This window comes from Cupressus sempervirens, chromosome 3 (assembly GCF_028749045.1).
Source record: "Cupressus sempervirens isolate cs-2001-9-10 chromosome 3, ASM2874904v1, whole genome shotgun sequence".
In the NCBI taxonomy this organism is placed as follows: domain Eukaryota; kingdom Viridiplantae; phylum Streptophyta; class Pinopsida; order Cupressales; family Cupressaceae; genus Cupressus; species Cupressus sempervirens.
In genome coordinates, this window is record NC_143120.1 from 117706663 (window position 1) to 117730403 (window position 23741).

Consider the following 23741-nt stretch of genomic DNA (forward strand, 5'->3'; position numbering starts at 1 on the left):
CTGAAGACTACCAATTTGTTATCCCCAACATTATAATCCCTATCATTAAGGAGCTTCGATTATAATTCTCGCTTATGGAGTTATAACTGTGAGCGGTGAAAAGGCACGATTGTTCATACTCGTGTCCTTTCACTTATATATAAATACAAGATGTAATATCAAACAAGATATACATATACATATACAATTCCAAAAAAATTACAGCACACCTGATATATTATTTTCTCATTGTGGAGAAATGATTTTTTGAACTAAGCCAGTGGATTGTGGATTATTGAATAAATTCTTATGCGTTTCTGGGATCAAATTACAATGGATGGATCATCCATAAGGAGTGTCTCTAGTGCAATTTTATTTCCGGCATGATCAGTAAGAAATATGTATTTTATTTGCATGAAGCTTTAGAGTTAAAATATTATATAGTTTCGTCCTTTATAATTATTATTTGAATTTTATAAATAATTTATATGATAGATAAGTGGACAAGATCAATTATAGGATTTTAAAATCAAACATTATAGATATTGTGAAATATTTAATTGTTTCCAAATCTATTCCTGGTTTGTCTCCCTACCATAGGAGTTAAAATACATTTTAGACTATTTTAAAATTGAATCCATATATTTGATCTGTTGCATCTTGATTACTAAATTGTTTATAATTGATGTGCCTAGAATTTTATGAAGTTGTACGTTTTAAACTTATAATATTGACTCTATCGCCCTTCGGTGCTAGTCTTTATATTTTTCATAATTCGCAATCCATCTACCGGCAATTATATCATATCTTTTCTTTGAAGAATTAATATATTCATTTGTTGCATTAATCTTTACTTTTTTTTAAACATTCATATATTCATTTATTATTATTAATTTGTTATTCACAAGTTTAAAGTTTTCTGTACTTCTTGTTGTTAGGAAAACTTTCATCGCATTCGCATTCTAATCGATTTACTATAAGCATCATGGGCTTAAGTGTTTTGTTTAGGATTAAGTACACCCGACTTGGCTTTGCAGAGCCAGAAGCGCATGGGATTTGGATCGCATCAATCAATCCCGTCAAGTTGACCATAACAAGTTGGATATCCCAGTATCGAGTTGGCAAGACTCATAGGATTCCAATCTGCGGTTTTGGGAACCAACACCTAGTTCGAACTAGGAGTGAAAAAATCGCACCCTGGTCAAACCAAGTTTGAACCGAACCTGAACTTCGAACCGGTTCAAACTTACCTTGGTTTGAAGGGGGGGGAGGTACCCGTGCAACTTAGATTATAATTATGATATGTTTGTTATCTTTGGTGAAGAATGCTCCTTGATCAAATGTAAATCTAATCACTCAAAAATCCAATTATAATCGATGGCAACTATATAGATTTCTAATATCGACTAGATCGATATTCTCCAAATAATAATAAGATTGACTTAACAATGTAGATTGATAATCTCAAATATATATACTTGGAACAAATGCATAATGATTCAATCAAATTTGTAAATGGTAATTCAATTCATCAATAAGATTGGTATAATGATATAAATTTAACTATTAATTGTGTATGTATGTATATATCAATATACAAGGTATATTGATATATAACATGCACATATTTATATCAATCTTAGTGATTCACAATTATCTAACCGAAGCTAATATCTTCAACAAAACCCCCATTACTCTATTTGATAGAATAGTTCACGTGAAGTTTCCCCACTTATTACACCTTCAGCATTGAATCATAGGTCAACCCTTCAAGTTGTACAGGGTTCTACTTCTACGTGTGTTGTTTTTCACTTGTTGGTTGTTATGATATCGACCTTGCAAGACATTGGAGTTTGCAAGACATGTGTTGTTTTTTCCCTTGGTAGGTGAATTCACCTACTCCCATTAGGCAAAGAGCACTTATGTGCTCCTTGCCACTAGTATTCAAGTTGTATAGTCATTCCTAAATGGAATGTCCCAATACTTGATAGATGTCACAAAACAATTTCTTTGGACAATTAGCTTTCATGAGGCCTTCAACTTTGCAGTCAGTGCATCACAACTCTCTACATTGGCAATTATTTTTCTGCCCTCACTGGTATCACGTCCCTTTGTAGGGCTTCTAGGATCAATGCTCTCATATTTATTGTCATCATACTTGTTGGCCTTCTTTTTCCCTCAAGACATTTATTTCTCTCTCAATATCCATTGCCCAATTGTAGGTGTTGAAGTATAAGGATGGGGCATCACCTTCATTTTTTCCTGCAATGAGGGAATCAACCCTTCAATGACCCATCTCTTCTTCAACCCATCAATTGGCTGATTTTCCAACTTGCCAAGCAGCTCTTTGAGCCTACGATTGTAAACCCATATGATCTCATTTTTTCCTCACTTCATGTTATACATTTCTCCAATTATTTTGTTGTCATCTCTTAACAGTTTAAATTCTTCTTCAAATGTTCTCTTCCAATTGTTCCATGTTGCCTTACTCCCTCTTGGTAGATGTTTGTGTACCAGTCAATAGCAACTCCCTATAATGTGGCATGAAATGCTTGCAATCAGTAATCATCATCATCTTCTCCATTGGCTTCCCATATTGTCACACAACTCTTATAATGGTGTATAGGGTCCTTCAATTCATCCCATCTAAATTTGGGGAGGTTTTGCTTCTCTGAAATGTTATCCGTCATTCTTGGTCAGTAGACACCATGTGTATCAGACTAGAATGGAGTGTCTCTTTCTTCGATGCATTTCAATGCCTCACTTGCACTCTAGGCCACGCGTGAGTCTCCAGACCCACATGCATCATCCATACCTTGGTCACCTCCCGCATGATTGTACTCCCTTCTCCCCCGGGATTCTTCAGCTATCATCCCCCTATTCTTATCCAAATTCTGTAATAATTGTTGTCTGCCCTAAATTGCAATGCTTCTCAATGGAAATATGCCTGGTTCATGTTTACTCTGCCTAGGTCTGCTTTGGTTTGACCTGGGTTTGACCTAGACTAACCAGTCTACCTAGGTTGGAAGCTTGTTTGAACCCACAGACAAAGCAAACCCAAACCAAGAACCAATTTGAACCTTAGACGAACCAAGGTGCCAAGCAAGCAAACTAGACTTCATAGTTTTAAATATGTCAGATGTGTCTTGGTTTTTACCTCATGATCATGACATGACAATCACTGCTCTCTCCACTATAGAACTCGCCATGTAGTGATCTTTGGAAATGGACAATCTCAAGTGAATGCCATAAAACTATTAAATATACTTAGATCACTTATCAAAGGTATCACAGCATTGCACTAAGCTTGCAACCTTCTAATATATCTTTATCTTTTAATGTTAACAATGATGATGATGATGATGGTCATAATGAAGACTACAACTATATTGAATATTAAATCTATAATGACATTTAAATTTGACAAATTAATGTGGAATCAGTCTTGTTTATGTAATATTGGTGATATCTATGATACTTGTTTAGCATGTGCACAACATTTTGTATTCCTGCTTCTAGGTTGGAAATAAGAAATATTCATATATTTGAAGTTATATATTTTTTGTACGAAAATAACTAAACTTACCTAATCCCCAAAAAAAATTCACAGATACCCACATGCCCATACGAAACCTTAATTGCAATTCAGTAACTTCTAAATTGTTTTCACCCAATTCTAAGAGAAAATTTTGAGTTGCCCTGTTTTATTTGTACTCTCAGTTTTGAAATAATCGCAATAATTATCCACCAATCATTAACCCACGATAATGAGAGCTTTACTTGAGAATTTACTATTTATTTACAAAATAATATTAAATAATGCTAACAGGTTCAGCAGAAACAACAATTTAGATCATGATGAAGGAGGTCCTTTTGTTCATTAACCCATGATAATGAGAGCTTTACTTGAGAATTTACTATTTATTTACAAAAAATAATAAATAATGCTAACAGGTTCAGCAGAAACAAGAATTTAGATCATGATGAAGGAGGTCCTTTTGTTGTGATCCTCAATTTTTGGATGAGTATGTTATTTATGTTGAGGATTGTAGCTGCAATGGAGATCTTTATCTCTAGAAATATGGGTGTTATTATTGTTATGGTCACCTTCAGCTGAAAAGGACATTTATGATAACAATTGTAATATTGAATATAAAGACATGTTATACGGCATGTGTTGAGGAATGGAAATACGAAAAAGTCATGCTTTCGGATATTCAAGAGACCTTGGATTGTTTTGTGAAGAGTCTCTCTATTTTGTTATATATTTCGCATCAAGTGAAAAGCCATGTACATTTGAACATTTTATTTTCAATAAAGTCATATTTGGTTGTGTGGCTGGGTTTTACCCTTCATTCTAGGAAGGGTCTTCCCAGGGTAACTTCTGGTGTAAGTTGTATCTGTTATGCTGTTTATCATTTAATTTCGCAAAACTTAACAATTTATCCTTTTGAGAAGGTTTTAGTTTCATTGATACAAAAGATAAGAAGCTTTATTAATAAGGATCGGCACTATTCCTGACATTAGAATCAAGCAAAAAGGGTGCAGAATTAATTGAACAGTCTGTGTCACAAACTTGCTGGTCTCACCTCACGATTACCACGGCCAAGGTTTTACCACAGCAAGACATTAAACATGTTTTATTGCACTCATGATCAAACTAAGTTGGGATTCTTGAATCATATCACATCTGGGAAAATACATTTTCCAACAATCATATTTCATGTAATTAACTTTGTACTATCCTGGACTTCTGAGGAGCATCTACCCTGCCTTATTTTGCGTATTTTTTACTAGAACACGTTCTGTTATCAGTTTCCAGTAAAGAACCCTATCTGGCACATCCATGTTGAATCAATATGCATTGCTTTTAGATGACAGACCCAATAGTATTCAATATAAATTTACTAATCTCCCAAAGAAAAAAAATGCATGAACTATCTTTGGAGTTGTGATTACCTTTCCTCCAAGGAATGCTCCTGTATCTGCCGCAATGATGCTGCTAAAAGACATCAAAGTTGCCACAAGACCCACAGTCCATTGTGCCTGACCACCAAGCATTACTGGCCATAATGCTCCTATTTCTGCAGGACAACATGAGAAAGTTCAGAAAATTATATTCCTGTCCTCCTACAAATGTAGAAAACTATGCTAAGTGCATTACAGCTCCTATGTGATTCCAAGCAACTTCTACTTGAGGGATTTGCTCCGTTACAAATACCTTTATGTCTGTGCCAGTCCCCAGAGATTATTGGATGTTTGATAGTCCCTAGAGCTAATGAAATTATCTTAGATTCTTTTATTCTTTCTTATTTTATGTAAACCATGTGTAATTACAAAGGATAACATCAGGCTCCATGCTTTCCTCAAACTTCAGTAAGAAAGTATAATCCTACAGCAGAGGGAAAAATAAATTTACAGACATGTCCAAGAAACTGAAAAAATCAAGCAAACAATGAATATACGAGGAACCCAACAATACCATGGTTTATTTCTAATCAGGATTCTATGATCGGGAAGCAAATGGTGAATGTTATTACCTACAGATTCTTTAATCCCAATATTATTCACAAATAGAATTCCAGCAGTGCGAAACAATGTTCATACTTCATCCAGACCATCCAAGAAAACAATCCTCAAGCTTCAGTAAAGAGAAGTTGAACTCAAAGCTTGACGAGATTTCATTTTACCATTATAAAGGATGATATGGCAGAGGCTTTCCAAAAGCTAAAGAACAATTAGCTTCTTTTTTCTGTTCATGTGTTTGTTTGTTTTTGTATTTTTCTTCTTTTTTGTCTCAAAAATTCCTCTTTTCTGGCAACCTTTGTGCCTTGATAGAGGGGTATCTCTTCCACAAAGGTCACCTGACCTTGCCCATTGCACTAAATTGCACCAAGTTGGATGCAGTATTTTCCAATTCCAAAACTATTATTTCTCTTGGGCTTTAATATTTAAGGCTCTGTTTTGAAAGCCCAATTGCTTTTACCATTTGAGTTCATTCCATTTAACAGCAATTGTCAAAAAACCATAACATGAAAGTTACTGCTGCAGAGGATTTAATTACAGAAAAAGAGATCGAAGCAAAAAAACTTCCCCTAAAAATGACACTCAAAATGATGGAAAGCTAAAGAACTCAAATAAAAAATTATAAGAAACCAAGAATCAATCATCTAAATACAACCAATTTGCCATGATACCCTTATAACAGCACTACGCTAACATCACAGTCATTTTCATACATGTCTAACCACAGAATTGGGATAGTGTTTCTTAGTACTTACATCCCACTGCAACCTTACACTGACAAGGCTGCCATTCTTTGGAGAGAATCAAAACATATGAAGCACAGAATTGTATCCAAGCTCCCCAAGCTGTGTTCCTTTAAAGTTAATTGTAGACTTTGTAGAATATCATCATATTCGGCATCAAACAGAGTGTGCATTTAATTTTATATCTTGAAATCATTAGCTTCATTTGTGTGAGCAATATGAATATTCAAGGATGACTAGTCATAAAATATTTGTGCTCCCTTCCTTTTCTTTCCTTTCTCTTCAAGTTCACAGCTGCACAAAAGGAAGCAAGGATACAAAAGCACTTCCTAAACTAAATTTTATAACGAGTCTTTTGCATGTTCAATCTTTTAACTACGGACAGAAGAAACATGTATAAACAAAAATAAAAAATAATATAACATATGTGTACCTAGGGAGAACACATCTAAGAGCAAAAAAAAAATCCCACTCCAAAGCAACCCAGTCTGCTATTCACCAAATGAGCCTTCAAAAGAGTGTTAAGCTGATCAAAGGTCTGTAGGAATTCTAACTTGACAATATCTGCAAAACTCTTGCAACCTACATCTCAAGCATCTAATGAATAAGAGATATAAAGCATGAAACAATCAAATGAAATAAAAAGGCCATGAGCTAAAATCACTCAAAATATGGTGCCCAAATTTTGTGCTTAAAAAATCGAACACCCAAATCTCAAAATCAGCTTACATGTTAAAAATAGCATATTCCTTCTACACATCCTAACTTCGGTATAGTCTCTTCACCAATCTCAGGATTCTATTTTGGTTCCATTGTCTCCAACCAAAGATATCTTATGTGTTAAAATGGATCGGTTTCTGCAAATGTAATTACACTGCCATTGTTATAGGTATGTGCCAAATGTAGATCCCAATCTCTTATAAATATAAGAGTAGGAGACATGTCTCTATGATTAATCATTATTATTTAACAATATAAATCACAATATAGCATATGTATTATATAATATATATAATATAAGATATATATATATATAATAATTATAATATTATATATATAGAATATATATTATATCAACATTGTATCTTATGATTAAATCAATCCAACTGTAGCTATAAGCTTAACACTCCCTCTTAGCTAGGGAGGATTTGTAATGGAACACATTATGCTCTCAAGTATATGCAGAGATATCATCTCAGTATGATATTCAATTCACTATAAGGCTAAATTTCTCAACACTCCCTCTTTAGCAAAAAAAATTGAAGCAATTATAATACAAGATTTAAACACCACTTTAAGTGTGGTCTATGACAGATTTAAGTTATAGTATCTAGCAAGATCCGGCCCGAAGAACTATAACAATCAATTTTCATGGTGTCCAGCGAAATCCGGCTTGAAGAACCATGATAAATTGGTTATCAAGGTGTCCGGCAAAATCCGGCCCGAAGAACCATGATAACACTTGCTCCAACACGTTTTGTTGTTAGTTGATAGATCAACTATTGATAAAGTCGCCACCTTACAATAGTGACCTCACACAAATGAAAGATCGTTACCTTTCATAACACACAATTGCAAACATTTAATCTTTCTATGACAACTTAATGAAGTTTGTTATGATATATTCGTTATCATGACTTTCAACACTCCGAGACAACAACTTAATGAAGTCTGTTATGATAACAGGTCTACCATTTATAAGATTGTCATGTTACAAATTACAATGATTACCTTCTATTTATATATGTCAATGAAAGACTATCACCTTCATTACATATCATATGCGAAATAGTAACCACCATGAACCAAGTCAGAGGGTGGTACAAAGGCTTTCACCTCAATTCTCTCTCACAGAGAAGAGTGCATTACAAGGAATTCCACTTAGAACTTCTCCTCATAGAGAAGATATCATTCACAATGGATTGCACATCAAAAATTCTCCCTCTGAACAATGATTCTAGAAAGTCAGGTCCAGTAGTTACTCCCTTAGAGGCTCTCTTCCCCAAGGATTCTTGTCAAACTCACTCTGAATCTGATATCAATCTTCCAATAAGTCAATACTTCCTTATGATGCACTCAAGAGTAGGCCCATCAAAATCATGTAGTCACACACATGTATTTCTAGACTCCCTCAAAGTATCAATCTTCTAAGCTCCTGCATTGCCTTTGAAGAAGTCCTCATGATGCACTCAAGAGTAGGCCCATCAAAATCATGCAGTCACACACATGTATTTCTAGACTCCCTCAAAGTATCAATCTTCTAAGCTCCTGCATTGCCTTTGAAGAAGTGTCATACTCCCTCTTAATGTAGAAGAATACTCATAATCTCAATCATCAAAGATGTTTGCTTCAAGAGTTTGCACAATTTTGGTAGCATGAATAACTCTTCTAGTATGTATAGAAGTACAAATATGAGAAATACTATAAAGAATAGATAAATGTAATACTCAAGGGTAAGAATACGTATCTGCCGATGAGGGTCATGGAACATCTCCTTTCTAAAGATGATTCAAGTGGGAATGAAACATTGGTTATTATTCCTCCACAATGTAAAATTCTCACTCTTATATCGTTGAACACTTTTGCATCACATCAAACTTCAACTTGATCTTTTCATCCACTGAAGGCCTAGACATTCATTAAGCTTAATAGTAGAAGCAAACATGTCCTTCCATTTTCTTAAACTCATCCACAATACACCAATATCTCGATTGAGTATGATTGTGCCACATGAATGAATCTACAACTCATCCCTCAAGTTTCATTCATCAAAGATAAACTCGTAGATGGTTCAAGTAAATTCTTAAGAACTTCATTAACGCCTCCAAATAACTCAATTTCCTTTGTTCATGCAAAGTATTTGTTTAATCTTTTGATTAAACCTATACTATGCACATCTTGCAATGTGTATTTCAAATTTACATCATTGGTGAGTGCATCACAACGGGGTTTTAATAGAATCGCTGCAGATGTAATTGAATTGCCTTCTTGGTATATACATGGATAACAGTCCTCTTTAACATACTCCCACATTGTTGGTAAATCTCAGATATATTTAATTTCCAATTTTAACTTCTGCATATGTAATCATCCCAACTGGACCTCAACTGATATTCTCAAAGCTCAATATATCTAGTTACTTGTGATAATACCTCATTAGGCATTTATACTCCTCGCGATATAACACTGTCATCTTCACATTGTTCAGAAATGACAACTTGCAGTGTTTATTACTGCCACCAAGTGCAATCACTGGAAATATAGAAGGCACTCAAGTACTGAAATGGATTATCAGACTCCTCCTGAATAATAACTCTCCCGCTTTGAAGAAACATTTCTAGCTACCAATTCAGTCTCATAATAGCAGTTATCAAGTTCTTCTATTCTTATGCTTCTTGGTCCATCTTAAAAGCAATAGGGAGATTGTCCAATGCAATTAAAGCATAATGATTTGCTATAGCATAACTATAAAAGTTCATGTGCATTGATCAAGCATGAAATACTCATCTTGTATTTGAAGAGAACATGCAATCCGCAAAGAGTTCCAAATGACCAAATATGCACCAAACAAGAACCACAGATCCATGGACTTGGAATATGCCAGAATACAAATCACCGCTGTTGTTTCACCATCAAATGACTTTTAAGCCTCTCCACACTTTGCAAAATGAGTTCTAAGTACTTTGTAATATTGTAAGAAATTGTGGTGTCTTGATAATAATGCCTGCAGGAAACTTTAATGCCTTCAACTGACTAACACCTGCGAACTGCAATCACTAATAATGTAGATCCTTTCAAGAATAAAGATTGTGTGAAGTTTCCAATCATGTCTTCCATTGCAAACATTTCATATTCCAACGCAAGAGGCATAAAATGAACTCCTCAATGAATACAATCCATGCAAGTCTTGTGGAGAATTCCTTATGGTCTAATCTATGATTCTAATTGCGATGGACTCCTTAGATAAATCTTATTACTTCAAGACAGATTTATCATTTATGATGACTAATGAACAAGCTGTACTCATTTCATATATACTCTTGCCCTTTATGATTAATTGTTGCCCTTTATGATACAATTTTCTGATTGTCTCATTGACTGTCACTTGCTTCATAACTAATATTCTTTGCTCATAAAAAATAGATTTTGCATCATGTCTTCTCAATTTGTATTCAATAATCTTTTACTATCGAGATTATCCAAACATTCCTTCCTCAGTCCATGTAAGTGCAGCCGATCTATTTTTGACATTATTGCCTGAACAGAGAAGTCATAGGACCTCTGCCTCCTTCTGCAGAAACATTTTGGATCACATCATTCCAGCCCAATCCGATAGACACGTGTAGAGTATTCAACTGGCATTGTTCCCAAGATGGATGAATGTTGACCTGATACATCAAACATCAACAACGATGAACTCTTGTTCTCAGCAGACTTATCCCAGATGGTTTGAGTTTGAACACCAATTACATTTGGAATCAGGAGCATATATGGTTTACAACTCAAAATAACAGAAGCTCACAGTGAATAAGATATCTCTGGCAGAAATAAATGAAGAATATACATGACACTCCTTGAATGCTTGAAATTATTCTTGATACTATATTTGTGCAGCAAGAAAGATCGGCATATGTTAGAATCTCTATCCCTTTGGCTGCTGCCAATACTCATTACCATGGTTGTGCAGGAATTGGCTATGTCGCATGTTTGCAGAATTCATATCTACACAAATTTACTTACCCAATAGTCTTAGTCGCATTCATGGAATACTTCCTATATTGGGAATGCATCAAGCCACCAATATAATGATTTTGGCCCAATCAATGAAATGTTGCCACTATGCCACATACACCTGTCTCCAGAATTCTGTAGAGAAACAGATGTTTTATTTTCAACAGTAGCTACAACTGAAGAAAAAAAGGTGAAATACTTTTGTGTGCTCAATATGAATGCCACTTCTCGAGACCAGGTCGGCAGTATTTGAATTTCAGACACAATGATTGAGCCTAAAACTAAATTACACTGCAAATTATTCTTTCCATATTGCGATGAATATATTGCAGATGACAAAGAAGAACCCTTCATCATTGTAAGGTTCGGCATCAATCAACAGAATCTCCTAATCATGTACTGAAATCTGAAGTGGTGTTATTATTAATTCTATATGAGTATCAGGTGTCCGCCTTCCATCAATAGGTGTCTCCATTTGCTACAGTACTCCCCCAAGTTGTTTAATTTATTCCCTTCACTTCTTTGAATCGATGATGACTACGAAGTCTTATTTGACTTTTGTGCTTGAGCAAGGTGTTCACGCAATGTATTTCCCAGTACTTCAATTATAAGGCTCACACTTGATAATAAGTGTTGTAGCCAGACTGGTAATGTTAGTGTCAGAAGTATTTGTCCTCCAAGTTTGCTCATAAGATCTTCCTTCAAGTGATTAGGCTTTACAGAAGGAACTTGGCTTTGATACCATCTTGAGTAACATGGATCGGTTTCTGCAAATGTAATTACACTGCCATTGTTATAGGTATGTTCCCGTGCAGAAATCGAACTTCCAAAGGCCATTACTTTTGACCCAAAAGGTTGTTTATGTCTTTTTTTAATTTTTCTTAAAGCTCGAAGGGACTTGTGCATGTTCAATTTTTTTACTAAAGACAGAGAAAACGCATAAATAAAAATAAGACAATATTACATAGCATAGATGTGCCTAGGGAAAACACTTTGAAGAGAAAAACTCCCCACTCCAAAGCAGCCCAATGTACTATTTAATCAAAACCCTTCACATAAGCATCTCCAATCAAAGGTTTAGAGGAATTATGCCAACAAAATCTACAAACCTCTATCAAAGCACCTAATGTATAAGAGATTCGATGCATGCAACAATCAAATGTAAATTAAAAAACAAGCAGCTAAAACCACCCAAAAAGTGGTGTCAAAATCCTTAGCTTAACAAATCCAACACCAAAATCTTGTTAGAATATTTCTAGTATCCTAGGTTCTTTCTATTTTTAGGTCGTTATATAGAATCTCAATTTAATGGTCGTTTAGTTTCCATTTTTCATTGGCTTAATTGGTTTTTTTTAGTTGTCTATATTTAAACTTCACTTTTTGCTTTTTGCTTTTTCTTAAAAGCTTTTGCAAACTCTATATATTTGTGTATTTGATTAACTATATTATTTAATTTTCTAGAGTTACATGTTATCATAGGGGGAGCAATTATGACTCCCTCACGTAAGGGCCCAAGCTCACAAAGAAATTGTGCTGACTTTTATTTATACAAATCACATATGTAGAATCGAGGACAAATTCGAGAGTTCTTCTTGTGCACAACTTCTAAGATTTTTAGTTTTTATGCAAATCTCAAGGATCTTGTTGAAGGCAAATTGCAGATTGAGTTGCTTGGGTCTATTTGGAATTTCCATGTCCATCTATTGGACGATCTTATTAGAATATTGTAATGTTTCTTTGATGTTCGTCTAAGTTAATCTTTAGTTTATTAGGTAGATTTCTATTTTTGCCTTTACTTCATGATTGTTTCTTTTAGAAACGTCATCTTTCTAAATCTATTTAAGGAGCTTTCATCTCCTATGTTGAATAACAACAACTACATCAACTTACCATAGCATGGTATCAGAGCAGGTGAATATGATTTCATAAAATTTGACAATTTTTTAAGAAAAAATCACACCTCTTTTGATTTGGAATTTTTTCCAGAAATTTGTTTGTCGATTTTTTGAAATAAAAATTGTTAAGAGGTAGTTTATGAGATTTTTGGTTTGTCTTCAAAGATTTTTGCCAACAATCGCAAGCCTGGTTGAGGGTTTTGATGGCGAGAATTCTTGGTTTGAGCAGAAGTCTTCAATTTTCAAGGGTAGCATGTTAGTTGCATGTGCATTCTGTGAGATGTATGTTCTTGAATGTGTTATTTTACATGTGAAGTCTCGTGTTTTCTGCATGAACGTTTCTTTGTTGGGTTTATAATTTTTTCCTCAAAAATGATGCTTTGTAAACTTCAAATCATAGTATATTGCAGTTTGCTTTGGGGCCTCTTGCTCATCTACAAAGTTTGGAGATTTTGTCAATTTTTCCTCAAAATTGTGGCAATGGTTCTTGATATGTATCTAGCTAAAATAATGGCAGCTTTGTTATCCAACATCAAGTTGGAGTTTTGTAATGATTTCTAGTCAGATGTTTTGATGATTTTGGAAGAGTTCGTGGCAAACTCGTCTGAATGGCAAAGTCAATGGAAATGTCAGTGGTAGAGTTTGTAGCAAGCTCTTGTCTATTGTTGCAGAGCAATCTTAAGAAGGGGCACCCTTTTCTGTTTGTTTATTTTTTTGGATGGCGCTTGGTCATTACTGTTTTGCTGATCTAAAGAGGGTCTCGGCAACAGCAAAATGTTTAGCAAAATCTGTGACCAAAAGACAGCAGAGAGGTGATGACCATTAAGGAAGGGTATTAGAGTATTTTGTGATGTTTCTTAATGGTTGTCTTAGTTAATCTTTAGATTATTAGGTAGTTTCTATTTTCGTCTTTAGTTCACGATTGTTTCATTTAAGAACATTCTCTTTGTAAGTCTAAATAAGGAGCTTTTATCTCCCTTGTTTAATAACAACAACAACATTGATTTACCATTACAGGTTTTTCCAAATCATTGGTGTAATCTGATTGCAGAATCATGGAGTTCCGTTTGTAGCACTATTTGCTAGCGCTTTAACCATCCTTTGCCTATGTTTTTTCAAAGGCTCTCTATGCTCGCAACCTCCTCCATTCTACAGTTTCCCCTCACGTATAAGTGGTTTGTCTCCTATTTGTGTATTTTTTGGAGCTTGCTCGCCATTTTTTGGCTCACACAACCACCTGGACATTTTTCTTGCCCTCCTGCAACCTCAAGAAAAATCGAGGCAGGTTTTATCTTTGAGTTTTTTGTGTTTTTCATGGATATTATTATCAGAATTTTTTTCCTATAGTTTAGGGCGAAATCCATGTTGTTTAAACTCATGTACATGGACACAAATTGTAATGTCCCCTTTTTCATGCTCAAATTTTGCAAAGTAGTTCCATATCCCATTCTCTGAGTATATGTTTTTCAATGTTAATATTCCTCTATATACTTTGTAAGAAGAAAAGGTGTCTTTTCATTTGATTAAATTTATTATATAATTATTTATTAATATTAATAGTATATGTTATTATTTATTAATAATAATAATATTCTAATTATCGATATTTTAAATAATATTATATATGCAATGCATATTATATATACTTCAATTTATATATTTTGATTATTAATTTAATCATTCTCTAAAATTATATTTTATTGTTTTATATGATAATATTTAATTAGCATTTGATTCATTTTCATACTTTTCAATTTATAATTAATGTGTTATTATATTATTTGATATTATAGTATGATTATAATATTATAATTATATCATTATTTATAATATATATTATATTATTCTTTTTTATTAATTATTCATTTATATTTTAATTATATAAATTTAATTTTGATAGGGATATCAGAATCCTCCACTCTCAAATTTTGCTTGTCCTCAAGCAAAAATCTTTCAAACATATTTTTTCTCGTAGAGAACACATAAAGCATGTAATCGGTCGCAAGAAGACACAAGGGATTCATGGTGTAGACATCTTAATGCATGAAAACACGAAGCATAGACGAACTAAACACAAGTGCATGAAGACACGAAGTAGACACAAAGCATGCAAGATGTAGACACACAAAACATGCGTTCTTGGTTAATGCATTATAATTTACTATTAGTAATGAGTTAGGGTCAAGAAAATGATTTACAAATTTCCTTCTTCAATATAATTTTGGATATGAATCATACAACCACAAGTAATCATTAGTACAACGTGTATCTACAAGTTTCAAAGAAAATGTGAGTCATGATAAATTATTCCAAGCTAATTTGATACTAAGCCCAAGATCAGAAGTTTAGCCCTCTTGGCCTTGGTGGCAGGTGTTAGGCATCCACCAAAGTCGTCTAAGATTCTATGATTGGAGGAAGACTACAAAAGGGTGCCCCGACCCTAGGCCCCAAGGCAAATACTCTATCCCCCTTGGCCCCATAGCTTATGGTGTGGCGTACCTATTGGGGCTCATTGTTTCCCCTTATTTTCATCACTTCCCTCCAAGTATCATTATTCCCAAGATAGTGCCTTCGTGTGATCTAACTCAATCCATTCCACCACGAGCCTTATCTTGTGAAGAAATGGTCTTAATGCAATATAAATACAAAGTATTTTGTTCATATATCAAACAAATATAAACATAATGCATAACAATTGTAATGTTCCTTGATAGATTTAGATGTTTAGCTTTAAGATCCATGTCCGGCCTTATTACTAATTCAACTCAAAGATGGAAGGGATTGTTGTTATCAAAATTGCATAGACACCACCATCAATGGATTCCCTCAAAGTTTACAGATCCAAGCCCTTAAGCCTTTCTTGGGTCAATGCATACAAGGCATTCAAGGTCATTGATCCCCACCCTATCTTGGGACAAAGATCCATTGAAGTTTATTGAATCCAAGCCCTTAAGTCTTTCTCGGGTCGAAGCCTACAAGGCACTCAGGGTCGTTGATCCTCACCCTATTTTGGGAGAAAGATCCATTGCTTAAAATTTAACAAGCCCCTCCCTTGTAACATCACAACCTTCGCTTAGCCAAATAGCAATAGACTAAGCATCAATACATATATTATATGATTCTGATTTAGTTATCAATACCATTTGTAATGTCCATTAATTGGGTTTAGTCCAAATTAACACAGATTAGGGATCTTATGTAATGCCCCCTAATTATTATCAAATTAGAATAGATTTGATATTTATGTCCCAAGCTAAGGGATATAAGGCATTTGAAGTTTAAAAAACTATTCAATTATATAATTAGAATAAGTTATTTGTATATTACTTAACACTCATATCCAACCTTATTACTATTCTAACTCAAATACGAAAGAAGTATGTGTTATCCAAGTTTCCTAGATACCGACTACAATGGATTCCATCAAAGTTTATGGGTCCAAGTCCGTATCCCATCTTGGGTCTTATCGTCAAGGCTTTTGGAACGCTGACCCCTACCCTATGTTGAGACAAATATCCATTACTTGGATTTATACAAGCCCCTCCTTGGACACATCACAACCTTCCCTTAGCCAAATAGTAATAGGTCTTCAGTATAGATATACTTATATGATATAATTAATATATATTTTGATCTTTTATATATATAGAGTAGACCCATTACTAAGATTTAGATATATCCTTTTGTTGATCAGTATTAACTTACAGTGTTACTACATTATTTATCATCACCAAATCTTTTTCTTAAATCAATATAAGGCCAAAGCTCTTGAATTATTTTTATTATTTTAAATAATAATATAATACAAATCAGTCTTTGCTTAGTGCAAGCACGGTTAGGAAAAAACGAAAAAAAGAAAACCTCCAATCTAGCTCGGGACTCCTTCAATCCAGAATCCAAAAATACATTTTCAATATCATTTAGAAATAGCGGATGTGAGGCTTTTAGTCCTCATTTACATGTCCAGTTTTTTATTATTATATATGATATATATCCTTGTTATTGTTTTCTTTGACCAAAATAATGTTTACATTCAATCAATTTTTAATGCCTTGATGTGAAGGCTTTTCATCTCCTTCTTTTCTGCTTTAATCCTTCTTGATTGTTATCCTAGAACTCCGTGTGTGTCTTGGACTTAGGTGCCTTATGCTTGTACCTCATTTATCCTACAACTCTCAGCCTTTTCACTAAGATTGATTATTAGAAGTCGTAGACACATAAATGTTTCCAATTATGATTTAACCTTTAAACTTACTTCTAGCTACCATATATTGCCTTAATCTATCTTAGATATTTTAAGTAAAATAATCTGGTTAACAAATCATCAGATTTTACCTGCTAAGAACAATGTCATATAAGAGTGTCACTATAAAGGGATATAACCATAGTCATAGGTAAAAATTAGCTCTTTAAATTATTATTCTTTACCTGAGATGACTTATGACACAGATTCTTATAAATGCATCTTAACATTAATATTATTAATGCATTCCCATGTATGATATTGCCAATGAAAGTGAAATTGATTAAAAATACTTCTTTGGGATGCAAAAAATTTCATACTTATTTTTACATCTTAGAAGAATGATTGGCTACTTTATTAAAAGTCCTTAGATAAACATATAACAATATTGCTTGAAATGGTTTTGTATACCTTATGTACCATCCAGAGCTAATAGAAAGTGTGATGTGCATTATTGCTTTTCGCAGAGTAGTTAAATTGATATTAAAAGTAGGAAAACAATAATGTATGTAGGGAATCCTTTTATTACGAATAGATTAATTCTATTAGGGACAATTGTGTATGAGACCTTATATCATATTTATGAACCCATGTTTATCTTTGATGGTGAAACTTGGAATTCATAAAGGGGATAGACATCATTTAATCGTTAGTTAGTAAACTTTTTACAAAGCTTTTCAAAGTTGGTTTTAGTACCCCAAAACATTAAAGGTGAGAACTACTGAATAATTATCTACGGATAAAGAAATCACCAAGTTACTTCAAAAACAACAAAGGAACACTGGATATTACTAAGGAATGAAATTTGACAATTTTCGCCACTAACTCCTGATAGAAAACCAAAATAGATTGAGCTTGTAAAATGACATTCAGGCTACATGATAGGGTAAATGTAGGAGAAACCCCAATATTAAATGGGTAGAAATTGCCGTAAGATTAAAGTATACATATGAGGACAAAATGCATAAAACTCCATCAATTCACTTTCAAATACATTTTCTTGTGAGAATAAGAATTGCAATCCATAAGAAAAGGCTTCCATTAGGCTTTTATTCCCAGGCTAGCAACTTTCTTCACTAAAAATTGGACATATAAACCAAAATGTACAAGGCAATAAAGCTGAAATCTAAGTATGAAAGAAATGGGCTTTCTTTGATACTTCATTATTCAACAAGAGGAACTGCTAGATTACCACGAGGATTGGATGAAAACTTAAATTTGTCATTGTAAATAAGCAAAGTCCAAAAGCTTGAGGCATAAACTATAACTGTTTATATATATATAATTGTATTACATTGCTTTGTATGGCATATTATCCTGTTGTCATAGACCATGTTGTTGTCAAATTCCTCTATATAGGCCTTCACCCTGCCTTTTAGGGTTTTTTTGAGTTAAGGCTATCACGAACCCAGCTTTGTTTGACAATGACCGGGGGGACTATCTAAAGCTTGTCTAAATCCATGTTTTTAAAGGAATCCTTTACTACATAGCCTTCCTCTTGGAAATAGCTGTCGAGCCACCCAACATCGGGAGTAGCGATAATACGCAGCAAACATAGTAGATAATGGATGTTTCTATTCATTTCTTTCCAATGAAGGTCTAGAAACTTCATTATCCTTGAAGATTGAAATTGGTTTCCAGGGTATTCCATCAATCTCCATCAAGCTCCCAATTTTGCAGCCATGTAGCCTTCTGGAAAAGGGGTTTCCTTCTGCCTATTATTGTTTAAGATAACATCCTCTAGCCCTCTAAGAATTTTCTCTTGGAAAATCTGCTTACATTACACTACAGTGTCACGCTTGTTAATCCTATCCATGACCATGCAAGATACAAATGTCCCCACAATATCCCCATTCATCCTATATGTAAAGCTATAATCATAATATTGCTCTCCAAAAACCAGTCTGATAGCCCTGCGCAACAAGTCATCCAATGGTTTCAGGAGCTGACTCCACCTCTCTGGTCTAATACATCCCCTAAAGGGATTTCCCTATTCTTAAAAATATGATAGGTGTGCACATTAGTTTCCATGACGACTGAATCAAATATTGTAGCTTTGCTAACCTAGGGAATTATCAGCTCAAAACTACCCAAACCAGAGAACTAGAGAAATACATAGCTGATAGCAACCTTTAAAGAAACTAGGCACTAAAAATAATGATTAAAAGCCCAAAAATGTGGTGGAAAATGAATGAAGTGTCTAGATGATCCGTCGTGAGAAGGAATTAAGGCGAGTATATTAAGGGATGTCTGCCAAAGTGTAAAGACCCGAACTAATCTCTAACTGGAATGCTGATGTACAGACTGATATTTTTTGTATTTTGATGTTTTTTTCTGATTTTTTTGTAATTTTCTGAATATATGTTTTTTCTTAATATGATCTCCTTTGTAGAAATAATTAACAACTTCAAAGAAATACTGAATGGGAAATATAAAATTAAACTATAAACTTTGGAATCCACTTTGCAACCTTTATTGAGCAAATATAAATTGGAATTACATATTATAGAGTTGGCACCTGAATTTGTTTATTTTTGCAAACCGTACATTCCAAATTCACCTTCCTTGATATAATCGCTGCTTTCACCAATATAGATCTGCAGCCTTTAATCAATTATTGGCTCCAAACACCAAATTGCACCCCTTCCAATTGTCAGATGTGGACTAGTATAGATGAACACAGGTTGGCCACATGCAGAGGTAATATGAACAGTTAACGTGGGCCTATGTATTGCAATCGCAGGTACCAAAGCAAATTGCAGGGGTATGAGAAATTGAGCGCAGACCCTTGTGAAGAAGTCTGCAGTCCCAAGAATGAATCACCACCCCTTAATGATGCAATCCAGTGCTTCAAATAACCAGACGCTCCCTGTAGATATGCAGCCTTCCAAAATAATTACCAATCTCTTCAAAACAGAAATCACAGGCACAATTTGTTATTCTCCTTGCCAATGCAACTGCAATTCCTCAACAGCGAATCTCTCCTTAGCCACAGTAATACCGTAGGAGGACTTAGCAAATTGTATACATCAGCACAACTTGCAATGCAATTTTCAGAACAATTTCCAGAGCTAAGACACCCTCAGCCAGATATCAAAAGAAAATAAAATATTCAAAATGTCTTCTCTCCAAATGAAGCCATATTTATAATGTTTTTTGTGCAACCTAGCTTTTCCTTGACACTTTTCACTTAAACATTGCTTCATAATATAAAGTTCAATTACTTTATAATATAAAGTACCATAATAATTACAAGTGCATTAATTAATCATAAAGTCACATTATAATTGCAATAAATATGACCACCAAAATATTTCAACCAGGGCCCAAAAGCAAAATGACAGGCAACCACCATTTCTAGAATTGCCTTGCCAAAAACAGGAAGTAGCCAAAAGTGGCTTACTAAAAATACTAAGTCAAAAAATAGCAAATCTGCAACAAAGACCCCCAAAACCAAACGTCAACTCACGAGGGTCACAATGATGAGCTGACAAAACCAAACTCCAAGAACCTACTTAATTGGGGACATTACACAGAGATACTGATGTACCTAGTTGGGACAATATGCTATAATGACAGATTAATAGATTCAGCATGGTTATTATAATTAAAAGGATTGTTTGGATTTGAATTTGAATTTGAAGGACCATTGTATGATAAGGTTAACTTAATAGAAACTATGTTGTTTTGGTAAAGAAATTTTAGTAAGAGATGTTATTACCATAGCTTGCTATCCTCACCACAGATTAAATGCAATGGCCCATAATAGTAAGAAGAGGTTGACTCATTAATTAATAGATAATCTATCTATAGGCAACGTAACATACTTTGAAAAAAATAATCAAATAGACTAGAGCTACTCCCATCACCTTGCGTAATTGCCTTGTCGCACAAATCTAGATTACCTAATAAATTGAGTCATTATTTTTACCATCTTTTTAGAGGCATGACCTCATACACATAATATAATCTCTGTTGGAGTTTCACACAATGATGACAAAGAATATGTACAATAAGAGATGGTATCAATTGATAATGAATAAGTGGCAGCTTAAGATAATAACTAAATACCCTTATTGTTCGTTAAGTATGAAAGATTATTAATAATTAGTGGCTACTTCTTTTATATTTAGCCACGATTGAACTTTATTCATCACCTTTCTCAAAGAATTGTTATCTTCAAAAGGCGTACTCTTATTAAAGAAATTTGATGAAAGAATAGGATAATCTCCCCCTAATTGCCTTCTCATAGGACAAACTATTAACATTAACATTAACATTAACACTCCCTCTTAGCTAGGGAGAATGAACAAGATTCATACACAATATGAATAACATATTACCTCAGCGTTAAAATGGTTTCTAGAATGTCAACTCATTTGACTTCCCGATTTATTGAATGCCAACTCATTTGGCAAATGTCGACTCATTTGACATATGAGAGTCAACTCATTTGACATTTGAGAGTCAACTCATTTGATATTTGAATGTCAACTCATTTGACATTTGAATGAACTTATTGTAAGATCATCACCTTACAATAACTTCTGCAAATACAAGTGATAATCATTTAGAAGTCGTCACTTCCTCATGATGTACACAGGGGTTGAAACTTAAACCCAAATAGTCATGAAGTATATTCTTGAATCACAGTCCTCTTGACTGCTACAATTTATTGATTATTGAATAATCCAACTCAACGTGGTCTACTCCCTCTGAATCAATACAACCTAGATCACGAAAGGTTAACTAAACTATATCTACTGCCTCTCTTTCAAGATTGATTCTAATGAAATGGTAGGCTCCCTTTGAGTCTCAATCTCCCTCTTCCTCATTACTTTTATTGTTTATCACATTTCACACATATGATTCCCTTATTAACACTTCTCCTTAACAACTTATAAGTTTTCTCTATTTTTCGGTTATTATCTTTATCAAATCTCCCTTGGGATGGATTTTCTTTATGATGCAAGAAGTGGCATTTATTTAATCTCATTTCTTACTATGCCTTCGACCTTCTAATTGTTTTGCCGGCTATGTGATTTTTTGTTTACACCCTCTCATAATGTTTGATCGATGATATATTATGATATGCATTAATGCGTCAACCAATGGAATATCGGCCTTTTTGAATTTAACTCTCCTTTTGCGAGTTCCTAGAACTCTATGACCAATGCTCTTTGTCCTATCTATATCCACGATGGATGCTCGCGTTGATTATCTCAGGCATGGTATGTTTTTGTATGTACTTTGGAGTTCATGGGCCTCTCTTGAGACCCAATTTCAATCAACAAGGAGTATGCCTCATTCCAAATGCTAACCCTAAATGAGTTGATATTCTAGTTTCTTGAATATCACCTCATTTGATATTTGAATGTCAACTCATTTGACATTCGAATGAAGTTATTGTAAGATCGTCACTCTACAATAACTTTTGCAAATACAAGTGATAATCATTTAGAAGTCGTCACTTCCTCATGATGTACACAGGGGTTGAAACTTAAACCCAAATAGTCATGAAGTATATTCTTGAATCACAGTCCTCTTGACTACTACAATTTATTGATTACTAAATAATCCAACTCAACGTAGTCTACTCCCTCTGAATCAATAAAACCTAGATCACGAAAGGTTAACTAAACTTATCCTCTATCTGCTCCCTCTCTTTCAAGATTGATTCTAATGAAATGGCAGGCTCCCTTTGAGTCTCAATCTCCCTCTTCCTCATTACTTTTATTGTTTATCACATTTCACACATATGATTCCCTTATTAATACTTCTCCTTAACAACTTATAAGTTTTCTCCATTTTTTGGTTATTATCTTTATCAAATCTCCCTTGGGATGGATTTCCTTTACGATGCAAGAAGTGGCATTTATTTAATCTCATTTTTTACTATGCCTTCGACCTTCTAATTGTTTTGCCCGCTATGTGATTTTTGTTGACACCCTTTCATAATGTTTGATCGATGATATATTATGATATGCATTAATGCGTCAACCAATGGAATATCGGCCTTTTTGAATTTAACTCTCCTTTTGCGAGCTCCTAGAACTCTCTGGCCAATGCTCCCCGCCCCGTCTGTATCCACGATGGATGCTCGCATTGATTTCCTCAGGCATGGTATGTTTTTGTATGTACTTTGGAGTTCATGGGCCTCTCTTGAGACCCACTTTCAATCAACAAGGAGTAGCCTCATTTCAAATGCTAACCCTAAATAGGGTTTTAAGCTTCCACAAAGCTCTTATATTCCATGATTTATTTGCATCTGCGGCTATTGTAATCACACTATCTCAGTCTAATTATTTAGGCAAATTCATGTAATATAGCTTACCAACTATGAATCTTGGAAGTCTAGATATCTTTTGCATTTCAAATATAATATTAACCTTCCTTTGGCGATGTGTAATGTCTACCCTTTCCAACTGCAGTTCATACATCCAACTCTTTGTCTTTGCTTATTTTTCTCGGTCTTTATACTTTATAGCACATTGACTGATGGGTGTCTGATCGAGCTCTACAACTTTGATATCATATGACATTTTGTTTTTGAACTCAATAGCCAAGACTAAAAATTGTATTTGTTGCAATTCAAAAATATTCCAATGTCTACTATGCTGAACT

The 23741-nt window shown here is 34.1% G+C and overlaps 1 protein-coding gene across 20 annotated transcripts in view; it reads right to left on the bottom strand.

Moving 5' to 3' along the window:
• The window catches only part of LOC149565049 (phosphatidate cytidylyltransferase 4, chloroplastic-like), a 146873-nt gene that overhangs the window by 75044 nt on the left and 48088 nt on the right, over positions 1-23741 (bottom strand). For all 20 annotated transcript variants that reach the window (XM_089818597.1, XM_089818586.1, XM_089818598.1 and 17 more), the window contains one exon: positions 4939-5063. In XM_089818597.1, coding sequence (XP_089674723.1) covers positions 4939-5063 — 125 coding nt within the window. The remainder of the gene's footprint in view (positions 1-4938; positions 5064-23741) is intronic.